The sequence below is a fragment of the Rhinoderma darwinii genome, chromosome 1 (genome assembly GCF_050947455.1).
Source record: "Rhinoderma darwinii isolate aRhiDar2 chromosome 1, aRhiDar2.hap1, whole genome shotgun sequence".
Taxonomy (NCBI): domain Eukaryota; kingdom Metazoa; phylum Chordata; class Amphibia; order Anura; family Rhinodermatidae; genus Rhinoderma; species Rhinoderma darwinii.
In genome coordinates this window covers 349,409,212-349,422,393 of record NC_134687.1, presented here as the reverse complement: position 1 = coordinate 349,422,393, position 13,182 = coordinate 349,409,212, and the positions used below count along the sequence as shown (strand labels likewise).

The 13,182-nt window shown below is 45.2% G+C and overlaps 3 protein-coding genes across 6 annotated transcripts in view; 2 read left to right on the top strand and 1 right to left on the bottom strand.

Moving 5' to 3' along the window:
- PLAA (phospholipase A2 activating protein) overlaps nucleotides 1-2,369 on the top strand; it is a 33,801-nt gene extending 31,432 nt beyond the window's left edge. For both annotated transcript variants that reach the window (XM_075826444.1, XM_075826434.1), the window contains exon 14: nucleotides 1,651-2,369. In XM_075826444.1, coding sequence (XP_075682559.1) covers nucleotides 1,651-2,216 — 566 coding nt within the window. In that variant the 3' untranslated portion in view covers nucleotides 2,217-2,369. The remainder of the gene's footprint in view (nucleotides 1-1,650) is intronic.
- Nucleotides 2,370-4,011: 1,642 nt separating this feature from the next.
- On the bottom strand, nucleotides 4,012-9,209 carry GEMIN7 (gem nuclear organelle associated protein 7). 2 transcript variants are annotated; one of them, XM_075826414.1, is made up of 2 exons: nucleotides 8,329-9,209; nucleotides 4,012-4,468 (listed from the first exon to the last, which is right to left on the bottom strand). In XM_075826414.1, exons 1-2 carry the CDS (start codon nucleotides 8,341-8,343, stop codon nucleotides 4,115-4,117), a joined length of 369 nt encoding a protein of 122 aa, XP_075682529.1. In that variant the 5' UTR covers nucleotides 8,344-9,209; the 3' UTR covers nucleotides 4,012-4,114. The 2 variants fall into 2 exon arrangements, with proteins under 2 accessions (XP_075682529.1, XP_075682538.1); XM_075826423.1 differs by lacking the exon at nucleotides 8,329-9,209 and adding an exon at nucleotides 5,134-5,203.
- Nucleotides 8,475-13,182, top strand: part of CAAP1 (caspase activity and apoptosis inhibitor 1) — a 56,536-nt gene continuing 51,828 nt past the window's right edge. The window contains exon 1 of one of the 2 annotated variants that reach the window (XM_075826401.1): nucleotides 8,475-8,900. In XM_075826401.1, the coding sequence (XP_075682516.1) occupies nucleotides 8,793-8,900 (108 nt within the window). In that variant the 5' untranslated portion in view covers nucleotides 8,475-8,792. The remainder of the gene's footprint in view (nucleotides 8,901-13,182) is intronic. The other variant, XM_075826391.1, reaches the window with a different exon arrangement.

The following is a 13,182-nucleotide window of genomic DNA, read 5'->3' as shown; positions in this document are numbered from 1 at the left end:
GCAAATTAGCACACAGGGAGCAAACACAACAGTGGGCCATATCTCTGGAACGGGAGGGTACAAGGAACAAACAAAAAACAACACTGGAATCAGGGAGACCGCGATATTCAGGTCAGTTAACCTGTTCAACTTATATGACCTAGTGACAGGTTCTCTTTAAATAATGACCTCTACCTTCTTTTTTCATGAAAATCCATTGGGAAGTTGACAAAGCCCAGTGGACTTATATAGCTGCAGCTTTGTGTGTAAAATCATGTTTTTAGTATCATGTATAGTTTTAACCCCTTAAAGACCGGGCCTGAAAAGACCAGCTAAATTTTTCTATTTTTGCCTCTCTGCCTTTGAGCAGCCATAACATTTTTATTTTTTCATTGACGTGGCTGTATGAGGCCTTGTTTTATGCAACAGAAATAGTATTTTTTTTCCCCACAGTTTGGGGGTAAGATATTTTTTTTTACGGCGTGAATATAGGAAAAAGCGATTCTTGGCATTGTTTTTCTTGTTTTATTTTTTTATCCCGTTCATGTTTCACGCTAACTAAACCCATTAGATTAATTCTTCAGGTTATTACGGTCGTATAGATACCTAATAGGTGTAGGTTTTTTGTTTTTATTTAGTGTAGGGGCAATAAAATATTTTATGCAAAATAATGCTTTTTTTCGGTGTTTTTTTTTTTTTTATTTATTCATTTTGTTACTTTTTTTTTAAAATCCCATTAAGGGATAACTTTATTTTTTACTTATAATGTATTAGCATACTCCTGTATGCTAATACATCATACTGTGTCACTATGACACAGGCTTCTGATCGGGCAGCGCATAGTGTGTCCAAACAGCAGGCAAACGGAACAGACAGCTCTGGGGTCCTTTCTTGGTCTCCAAGGCTGACTGTAGAGGGATTCCCCGGTGTTTGATCGCATCACCCGGTGATGCGATCAAAGGGTGGAATTTCCTTTGATCATGCCGCGGTCACGGACTGTGGCAATCAAAGGGTTAAACAGCTGGAGTCCGATTGTTTTCCCACCCCAGCTGTATTCAGGAGGCTGCTGCTCAGAGGATGAGCACACGAGCGCTCATCAGCCTCAACTACATAGACGCCAAAAGACGTTGTTGTAGGCTGGGGACCTGCACCGCCTGAAGTCAAAAGACGGTGGGCGGTCGTTAAGGAGTTAATCTATAGCAGATCTGTTGTGTATACTATGTGTGCACAATGATGAATTAGGGCTCTGTGGCAGACTTTTCCACAGCAAATCCACACGTACAAATTTACAGTGGATTTGACCCCTTCTACATTGAAACGGGTGAAATCTGCTGTGAACATCTGCAATTGAATGAGCATGCTGATATCTGTGCGGAAACTGTTCTGCAGCATGCGGATGCGATTTTGCTCAGATTTGTAATCTGCTGCAGATTTTCTGTTGGGCGCCATATATACTTTGTAATGTATATTACTGTAAATTAAAGAGTATTTCCCTAGAAAATAAAATCACTAATAACCATAATGTACCCGTTTCTGGGAAATGTGGATGACATCCATTATGGGCACCATTACAGCTCCCATAAAGGATGTCGGCTTTGCATAACTGATTTTTGTTGTGATTTGTATAAAATGCAAAACATTAAAATAATTTCTCTTCTATTTCCACTCCAGATATTGTGTTTCCAGCCTTAGACATTCTTCGTTTAGCTGTCAGAAACCCTACGGTCAATGAAATGTTCTGCAGTGAAAGAGAAGGAAGTGCGTTCACCGACTACCTCTTCCAAATAATGCGGCCCGGCGGCAAACAAGCCAATCAACTGCTCGTTCTTCGGACATTATGCAATTGTTTTTCATTTGAGGCAGGTGCAAAGCTTATGATGTCGCAAAGAGACACTGTAATAACAAAAGCGATTGCAGTCAAATCCGTTTCCAATAAGAACGTCCACATCGCTCTGTCCACGCTGATCCTCAACTATTCCATCTGTTTACATAGATTAAGTGACTTAGAAGGGAAAGCCCAATGTCTGTCCGCGATCAGTACAGTTCTGGAAGTGGTGCAAGACCTCGAAGCTGGCTTTAGACTTCTCGTGGCGCTCGGGACACTGATCAGCGAGGATCTCAATGCCGTGCAGTTAGCCAAGTCCCTGGGAGTGGACTCTCAGATTAAGAAATACATGTCTGTCACAGAACCAGCCAAAGTTAATGAGTGCTGCAGGCTGCTTTTAAATACACTTTAAAGTTTGTTTTTTCTTTACCACCAGTGGAAAAAGGCAGATCCTGCAGCATATTTTTTTTCATACTATGAATACACTGAATGCTGTGGATTGAATGCTGAAAGTCTGTCTAGTCTATAAAATACAAATTGACTTAAATAAATTTTTGCACTGAAAGTTATGTTGTCAGCTCAGTGGTTTTTGTTTTTTTTACTCTTTATGGAGATTGGGTGAGAAAACCTACCTTTAAGCGCTTATGTATGAATCGCCATGCAATGCTTGAAGGCTCATTCAAAAACAGGAATACAAGTCTTTGAACAATACTGATTTATCAGGGTCAGCGATGATGCCAGGTACAGTACCAAAGCCACCCCTAACTGTATGCCATCACCAACTTTAGAGTTCTTTACAACCCTGTATAGAAATGATGCCTCAACTTAAGACCTTATTCACCCGAACGGGTCAGTTTTGCGTGTAAAAAACGCAGCGTGGTTCCATGTGACGTGTGTGTGCGGTGCTGGTCTGCATTTTTTACGTCCGCAAAAAACTGAAGGCGTTTCTTTTTCTCCATTTCTTTAGCAACTGTTGCATGAATGACACAGCACACGTATGATGTATGTGTGCTGTCCGTGGTTTTCATGCACCCATTGACTTCAATGGGTGTGTGATGCGCAAAAATGCACAAGCGATGAGTTTCACGCAGCGGACAAAATACTGAATGGCCCCATTAAATTGCATAGGTCTATATGACGGCCGTTGTTTTAACGCACGTAACACGGACGTGAAATCCGCTCATGTGACTAGGGCCTAAGTCAAAACCCCATACAGGTCCTTCACAATGTGAGTTTGCGGTTCTGGACCATCTGGAGACTGTCATTATTCCCAGTCAGTCTCCACTGACCTCCAAATAGAAAACTGAATGTACATATAGAAACTCCTTACTATCACTATTTAATTGAACACTCCTGACATTTTGGAAGGATGGTACCAATTTCAGGTCAATCTAGAATCTGGTTCACAAAGAAGTCAAGTCATCACCATCCACAATATCCTGTCCTCCCGATGGAAGAAATCCAGTGATTTTTGAGGCAAGGCCACTAGATGTGACACTGCTGGTAAGGCTAGGATAGTGTCAGATGGGGATACCGTGGAGGGTAAATGCAGCTATCCGCTTAAAGGATTACTTGGACAAGTAGAAATCTTTTGGAAGAATATTGTACAGTTTTATTTGGCAAGTATCCCCCTTCTATGTAGCACAATACATAAATGTTCTTTACCTAGTGTTACATTTATACTGCACTTGTGGCCCCTTTTTATAAGAGCGTCAACTGCCCCCTAGAAAATGTACTCTGTTTTCAGTAACTGCAGTCACATTCCAGATTTAATAGAACATAGGAAAGATACTTTTTGTTACGGAGGATTTACTGCAGATCTACAAGATATTTATACCAAGACAAATCCATGTCTATTCCAAGACCCACGCATTATGCATAGGAAGAGTTCATTTATTGCATAATAAAACATTACTTGTAGTAGACTGAAAACCCATCCTGCCCAGGTGCACAGCTTTGTATAGCTCTTCCCCTACGCATTCTAGATCCTGAATCCAGTGCCACATGATGCCATCCTACAGGGGTATTGCTTCCTGGGGAGAATACACTTCTTTATGGAGGCACACACTGAGTCTATAGGTCTGTATTACACACCCACAGTGCAGTATGTGCCCCATGCTATGGGTCTGTGCAAATGGTATAGCCGTCTGCAACTAGAAGCTTTTCCTCAAAACGCAGTATGCAATGCTGAAATAAAACACTGCACCTTTGGTAGCTGGTTGTACATGTGTAATTGCACAGCATCATTCCGTCATACAACAGCGTTCTTAAATTCATTATGCCCATAGAAAAGTAGACTACAGCAGTCCCTTACAGATGAAAGGAGTAAGAAATAATATCTGGCCCACGAATTAGCGCTTCTTTTTGCACACCTAGAGGTGTTTGGAGGTTAGACACCTGGAAATTATGTCCCTCTATGTCACAGACATTAAACCGCTCAGCAGAAACGGTGACACGCTGGTAAAGTGTGAATGTGACTGGACAGCCCGAAGAGGCAATAAGGCTGCGGAGAAAATGCAGGCGTAGATTAGACCGAATTTTCTGATGGGCATCAGGGATACGATGGGCCAAAGCTCGCTGTGACGATGGATCAAAGCCACATCCAGAAGGTGATGGCGGCCTAGGAAGGCGGATTATGGGTACCTGAGGAAGAAGTAGGGGTTCCTGAGAGAAAAGTAAGAAATGTCATGAGTACAGTAGGAAAACTTAGGCAAAATATTTGGTAAATATAGTATATCATAATGCTACTACACACAACTCCACTGAAAGGACAACATTGTTTTTGAAATTGATGAGGGTATGAGGCCTCCACAGTTACTATATGACTTATGACAGATCTGATGGTCAGAAAACCTTGCAACAGTACATGGGCCCAGTAAAACTGGCAATACATGTCAGATAGCGGTCAGCTAAACGATCATTCGGCCGACAGTTCTTCCTGCCGACTCCCCCGTACACACGCACGCTCGGCCAAGCGTGCATGCGTTCTCAATTGGCAGCAGCTTATCTCCTTGCAAACAAAAGGATCGGGCATGTGGGATCTCTCCCCTGACATCTGCCGAGAGTCAGGACTCCACCATACACAGAGATGTATGGTTACCTGAAGACCCAACTGCCAGATCATATATGCAGTAGAGAATATTGCATCTCTGTCTTACAGTGACTGAAAACCGTACAGTCACGACCCTTGAGCGTTATGTTGAGGTTGTGTCAGTCACCTCGTGATTTGTCTGCGAATTGCATGTAGCTAGATGTTGTGTAGCCCCAGCCCGTATCCAACCTGGAACCCGCAGCATGTTACGTCCGAAAAATAAAAAGTTCATACTTACCATGGCCGTTGTCCTGGTGATGTGTCCCTCCTTTGCCGTCTGCTCCACCCTCCCTGGATGATGCTACAGCCCATGTGAATGCTACAGCCTGTGATTGGCTGCAGCAGTCACATGGGATGAAACGTCATCCCAGGAGCACGGACTAGATTAAGAAGCAGGGAGTTCTGGGTAGGTATGAATTTTTGAATGATTTAAATTCTGCACCGCAGGGCAATTTATTAACGTTTGCGCTGCATTATTTCTTCGCAGCGGGGGCATGAGATTTTCTAAATCTCATCCACTTTGCGGCTACTGTAAATTCCGCCGGAAATTCTACAGCGTTTACATTACGTGGGAACCCAGCCTAAAGGGGCTATAGACATGGAAGTGGTGTTGAGAAATGAGAGATTCCAAACCACTTTGAAACTGTCCTGAGACTTTAAACACTAGGGGGCAAAGGCAGTGATGCGAGGGTTAATTTTGAAAGGGATTTCTGAGGTCAAGAGAAAATTAGTAAAGGTGGAGAGGGACGCTGCAGAGAGGGTAATAAAAAAAACAAAAAACACTAGGGTTAGATTTACAAAAAATGCCATTTCATTCACCAGTCTTGGCTTTCTGCTCCACTGAAGTAAAATGCAACAGATTTATTAAGTGGCGCACGGCCCCCAATAAATTTGATGCATCTTACCGATGGTCATGCTATAAAATAAAGAAAAAAAAAGTTATACTCACCTCTTTAGTTCTCCACACCGGGTCCCCTCAGGCTCTTACTACAGGCCGCAGCTTTTACAAAGAGCTGTGTCAGGGCCTTACGTGCGATGCAGCTCCCAACACCCTGAGTCATGCATCACATACAACATCCTGACGCTGCCCAACATCAGTACGTTGTATGAACTGCAGAATGCGGAGGGGGCCAGAGCAGACCCCGAGAGGAGCGGTGAGGTAAGTATACTTTTTTTAATGGGGGTTTTACAAGGCCTCCAGCTTGCTATGCCCCAGAGTGAAATCTACGCCTGCCCCTTTTGTAAGACACATCCTTTTTCCAAAAGTACCGAGGGTGATATAAAATGCTAAAATGTCGCAGTTTTCAACGCAAATTGCGGTTTTTGGGCCTTTTAGCGACTTTTCTACGCCAAAATAGAGGAAAAGTTGGTCAATTCCCCCCTTGGAGCCGGACAGTACTTGTAACAGATCTAGCCTAGGTATTCATGCCGTTTGTTTGTATATCTTTTTAATCCATCTTCCATTGACCAATACTAATTCAGTTTGAGTTTAAAGATTGAGTAATTGAGTTTAAAGATACATAGCGACAGGAACTTTTTTTTTTTTTTTTTTAATACAAAAAAAAAAAAAAAGTCCCTTCAAGCGTGAACCTAGCCTTAAAAAAAAAACACGGTCCATTTATTTTGGGAATTAGTGGTGTTCTGGCTTCATGTACCCGGACTAGTGTTACATTATATTGTGGCAGAAGATAAATTTAGGTAGAATTACCCTTTAAAAAATTGTTTATTTCGCAACAGTTTGGAATCATATTACATGGAGAAATATGTGGTTGTAGCAAAGTATCTTATTAATGCATGGTGCTTTTGGACAAATATTCTAATATAGAGTAAATATTTGGTAACGGATTTCATTTATGGGACATATGTACAGCTATGCACAGCGTTAGAATCCGGGAAGCATCAGGGGTAATCTAGGGGTTTTGTGATCTAAATGCCGACCTACTAATATAGCCAGGACAGGCTGCCGGCCACCACATATTCTGCAGGGAAAATCTTGCATTACATAACATTTATTCAAATGGATTGTATCCCACGGAGACTTTTATGGGGACCTACTGTCCTTATATCCAATTTCACATTGAGGCTTTTTCAGTCTGATTCCATATGTGACATGGTCCATTCGACAATTCCGCTCCAAAAGCAATGCTAAAAGCAGAGCAATTCTCTAAAAAGCAACGCTACTTAGGCCCCATGCACACGTCCGTGCAGTATTTCCAGTCAGTAAATACTACACGGACGAGCCACTGCGTGTCATCCGCATTTGCGGACCGGGCTCACATTATAAAGTATAGGAGCATGGTCCGTAAATACAAAATATAGGACATGTCCAATTTTTTGCGGCTCATTTCTACGACCCAGACACATCCATAAATATACGGAAAGGTGTCCGTGGCCAATAGAAATGAACGGGTCAGTATCAACCGCAATTGTGGATAAAAACTATGGACGTTTGCATGGGGCCTAAGAGATAATAGCTCCATTATGCGCAGCATCATACACGGCAGAAACTGTGCCTATGTATAGCATGAGAGCCATGTGAATGAGGTCTGAAAAAAAAAAATACTGAAACTAAAATAGCGCCAACGTCAGAAATTCCTTAGTCCTCATTCACACATTGTATACTTTCTAACCGTCCTGGAGTCAGCGGAACAGTCCTAAATGCCGGCCGGTGTCCAGCTGTCTCAGGCAGCCCGTGGTATGTCCTGGTGTCCACTGTATATGTGTCCTCAGGTCGCGGATACATTTGAATACAATGCTGGAGCAGGGATCGTTCCCTGCTCCAGCATTCACTGTGTGAATCGTCCGTGAGACGCTCGGCACAGACAGGCACAATGCAGTGACATCTCGACTGTCTGCGCTGAGCCACGGATAGTAGAGAGCGGAGGAATCAGGGAACAGGGCTAGGCGAGTATTTGTTTTATTATTAGGTACTGTGGGTAATTATATTGACTGGGGGCAACTAAGGGGGCATTATACGGTGTGGGAGGCACTATGGGGCATTATACTGTGTGGGAGGCAGCTATAGGGGTTATTATACTGTAGGAAGGCACTATGGGAGCATGATACTGTGTGGGCTGAATGAGGTAAGGATTGGGCAGTCACAATCAGGACTAAATCCTAAACACTGTAGAAAGGTTTATATGTCTCTTCTTTTTTGATTTTGGCTTCAAAATACTCAAAATACTATTCAAATCTGCAATGTGTGAATTAAGCCTTATGGTCTTTCCCTGGATTCTAAACATTAAACGGGGTCGATTTAAAAAAACAGAAACAAACACACTAATGCAAAGGAATACCAATCAGACCGCTGCTTACATTTTTCAACCAGGTTCAGAAATGTAGGAGCTTTAACCTGATTGGTTGCTGTACCCTCCGCCACTATCCCTAGTTTATATACATTCTCTTGGGCACGAGGTTAGATATATACACTCACTCTTTTTTCCCCCATGCTCGAGTCACGTGTTTGAGCTTTTGCTTGATGCCGCGTTCCCAGATGCTCTGTCAACACCGGAAATGGCGCTGCCCGGTTGGTTTCCGCTGCTTCAGATTACCTCAGTCGCACTAAAGCTATGAACTATAATAAACACACATATTCCTATACAAATGTGCCTTGTTTAGTACTTCGCTTGTATCCTGCCCTCATCTGACATGGCTTCTTCATTACGCGCGTCATTTACGTCCTTACGTGAAAGCGGTGTACGGAATCTCCCTAGGGACATGTAATTGCGGAGCGGTGATAGGCGGAAACGTGGTAACGAGTACAGTGAAGGTCTATCTGTGACTATCATGTAGGGAATTGGTTGTTTTCGTGTGCAGTGGTTCTCCAGAGATACAACCACGGCTTAGCCCTCATAGTATACAGCTGCTTCTCCTTCAGACGTGCACATCTCTGCAGCCATGACCGGGGTCAAAAAGAGCTCCAAAGAGAAGAAGAAGAGAAGGAGGTCAGTCTCCTGTGACACTCAGCTGGAGAGGAAGAGAAGGATCACAGAATCCAGCCAACAGGTGCTCTTCTCTATGTTCCCTTATATTACCTGTACCCCTAGGGAGAGGAAGAACTCTGGAGTACGTGGATGTCGTTTCTATGCATTAGGACGTAGTTGTAATGTGATCCTCTCATTGTTACACACTGCGCTGTATTACGTGATGTGTAAATGTCAGTGAATGGAGTGCACTTTGTATCAAGATAAAAATATGGACTGAGAAAATGGGGATCATGTCCTTAATATGTCATGAGAGGCTGCGTCTCTTGTCAGAAGTGGTCACCAAATGAGTAGTTGAATATTCAGTCCTCTGAACGGGTCTTCAGGCCTCTTGTAATGCCATAAATGTATGATAGGTGAGACCAGTGGCGGACACAGACTGCAAAAGGCCCCTGTGCAGATAATGTGCCAGGGCCCCCCCCCCCCCCCCCGCAAACTTCTCATGGCCGACGGTCCGCTTTCAGCTGCATCGCTGGGTCTCCTAAGTGACCCAACAATGCAGCACTAGCAGCCGGGGCGTCACTAAGGCTGGGTTCACACACACACTATTTACGGACGTAATTTGGGCGTTTTAGCATTGAATTACATCCGAAAATGCGGCTCAAAAGCGTCGGAAAACATCTGCCCATTCATTTGAATGGGTCTTACGATGTTCTGTGCCGATGGTCATTTTTTTTTACGCGCCGCTGTCGAAAGGCGGCGCGTAAAAAACTGCCTGTCACTTCTTCAGATGTAAATGGAGCCGTTTTCCATGGACTCCATGGAAAACCAGCTTCAATTACTTCCGTAGTGGACGCAGCAAAAGACGCCTGCACATGCCATTACGGCTGAAATTACGGTGCTGTTTTCTCCTGAAAACAGCACAGTAATTTCAGCCGTAACAGACGCTGCCGTGTGAACATACCCTCAGGGCTTAAAATGTCCGGGAAATAGCCCCAATACATATGTGTCCGCCCCAAAAAAAAGTGTGTGTATAGGAGACAGCATAGCATATCTATAGCACTACGACCCTATAAACTATGGATAGGATTAGATACAGTGGCTGAGCAGACAGTATCACACATGATAGGATTAGATACAGTGGCTCAGAAGGCAGTATCACACATGATAGGATTAGATACACAGCTCAGCAGACAGTATCACACATGATAGGATTAGATACAGTGGCCCAGCAGACAGTATCACACATGATAGGATTAGATACAGTGGCTCAGCAGACAGTACCACACATGATAGGATTAGATACAGTGGCTCAGCAGACAGTACCACACATGATAGGATTAGATACAGTGGCTCAGCAGACAGTATCACACATGATAGGATTAGATACAGTGGCTCAGCAGACAGTACCACACATTATAGGATTAGATACAGTGGCTCAGCAGACAGTATCACACATGATAGGATTAGATACAGTGGCTCAGCAGACAGTATCACACATGATCGGATTAGATATAGGGCCCAGCACAGTATCATACATGATTGGATTAGATACACAGCTCAGCAGACTGTATCACACATGATAGGATTAGATACAGGGCCCAGCTCGCTGACATTGCGGCTCCAGCGCTGGACCCAGGAAAGGTAAGAATAATAATTTTGCTTCTTTATGTGTTACTGATTATTTTTGTGTGTTTGTGTTTTTTTTACAGGTTCGGTTGTTGGACTTCGGATACGAGGACTTCAATGACGGCGTTTTTTTTATTCTCAATAAAATGGTTAATGAGGGTTGTGTTTTTATTTCAATAAAAAAAATTTCTATGTGCTTGTATCTTTTTAAACTTTATTATCACCGCCTTAGTAATGGCCGCTGGCTGATTGACAACCTCCATTACTAAGGCGAGGCTTAATGTTAGCCGGTGCAGAGTCTACACTAACCCCCATTATTACCCCGGTACCCACCGCCACCAGGGGTACTGGGAAGAGCCGGGTACAAACCAGTACCCGACCAGCTGTAGTGACGGGCAGGCACCGGGGTGGCCGCAGGCTGGTAGTATTAGGCTGGGGAAGGCCAAAAACAGTGGCCCTTCCCACCCTTGTAATGATGCCTGCTGCTGCTGTGTTGTATCTGGCTGGTTATGAAAATTGGGGGGGACCCGACATCGTTCTTTCCAATTATTTTTTAAATGACGTGGCGTCCCCCCCATTTTCATAACCAGCCAGATACAATAAAGCAGCAGCAGCCTAGCATCACCAGGGTAGGAAGGGCCACTGTATCTGGCCTTTCCCCTCCTGATAATACCAGCCTGCGGCCACCCCAGTGGCCAACCATCACTACAGATGGTCAGGTACTGGATCGTACCCGGCTCTTCCCAGCACCCCTGGTGGCGGTGGGTACCGGGGTAATAAAGGGGGTTAGTGTTAGCCTCTGCACCGGCTAACACTAAGCCCTGCCTTAGCAATGGATGCTGTCAATCAGCCGGCGGCCATTACTAAGGCGGTAGTAATATAGTTTAAAAAAAACCACAAAGACATAGAAAAAATATTTTATTGAAATAAAAAAAAAAAACACAACCCTCATTAACCATTTTATTAATAAAAAAAAAAGCTGTCATCGAAGTAGTCCTGGAATCCGCCGTAGTCCAACGACCGAACCTGTAAGAAAACACACAAAAAATGATTAGTAACACATGTGTTAGGGTATGTGCACACACACTAATTACGTCCGGAATTGACGGACGTATTTCGGCCGCAAGTACCGGACCGAACACACTGCAGGGAGCCGGGCTCCTAGCATCATAGTTATGTACGACGCTAGGAGTCCCTGCCTCGCTGCAGGACAACTGTCCCGTACTGAAAACATGATTACAGTACAGGACAGTTGTCCCACAGCGAGGCAGGGACTCCTAGCGTCGTACATAAGTACGACGCTAGGAGCCCGGCTCCCTGCAGTGTGTTCGGTCCGGTACTTGCGGCCGAAATACATCCGTCACTTACGGACGTAATTAGTGTCTGTGCACATATCCTAAGGCTTAGATACAGGGCCCATGTGTGATACTGTCTGTGGGACCCTGTATCTAAGCCTACCACAAGGTAGGCTTAGATACAGGGTCCAGCAGACAGTAATCTTATACAGTATAAGATTACTGTGTGCTGGGGCCCTGTATCTAAACCTACAGTGTGGTAGGCTTAGATACAGGGCCCAGCAGACAGGATCACGCATGGGCCATGTATCTAAGCCTACCATGTGATTGGCTTAGATACAGGGCCCAGCAGACAGCATCACACAATCTGTGATCCTGTCTCATGGGCCCCCTAAGCCTGCTACATCGTAGGCTTAGGGGTTGTGCAGTCCCTAAACATTGATGGCCTATCCTCAGGATAGGCCATCAATAGCTGATGTGTCGCCCGGGACCCGCAAATCAGCTGTTTTGAAGGGGCCGCAGCACTCGTACGAGAGCTGCTTCCCCTTCATTTCACTACTCGCCCACACTGTGAATCGCCGAAACCGATTCACAGTGTGACCGGAATGAAGTGACAGGAATGAAGGGGAGCAGCTCTCGTACGAGTGCTGCGGCCCCTTCAAAACAGCTGATTGGCGGGTCCCAGGAGTCGGACCCCGCCAGTCAGGGCTATCTTACCTTCCTCTTCGGCCGCGGCGGGAGTTCTGTAGTCTCGATGCTGTGCGCGGCGGCATAGCGCTGTGACGTCATGCGCTGCGCACAGCGCCTGACGTCAGGACCTCCGCTGCGATCCGGAACCAGGAAGGTAAGTAAAGTATGTTACTATAGTAACAGGGGCCCGCGGCCCGAGTTACTATAGTAACTTTTTATTGATGTGGTGCGGGGGGCCGTGGGCCCCCCTGGCTTCGGGGCCCGGTCGCAATTGCGACCGCTGCGACCCCTATAGCTACGCCAGTGGTCCACGGGCCTCTGTCTCAGTCCTCAGCATCGCGCAGCTGAGAACTGAGTCGGCCAGCAGAGGAACGGGCCCCCTTCCCACGCGGGGCCCTTGTGCAGCTGCACCGGCTGCACATGCGGTATGTCCGCCCCTGGGTGAGACCCCCACCTATACCCTGAGGCCTGACCCCCATTTTGCAAGCCAAATGTGGCTGCCGCATACAAGAGCAGACCCGCCAGTCCCCGGACAATATTTTAAATCTGATGGTGTATATGGAGTAAAATGACCTGGTGCCCTCCAGTTGTGCCACACTGCTGTTTTAGGGTCCCCACTGTGCTGTCCTAAATTGGCTGCAGCACTTCTTAGACTACGAGTCCAGTTGTGTCCAATCCGTGAACAGAGGGAGTGTCTTAGACTCAGTCTGAGAAGTGCTGTGGCCATTTTGAGACATCACAGTGGGGACC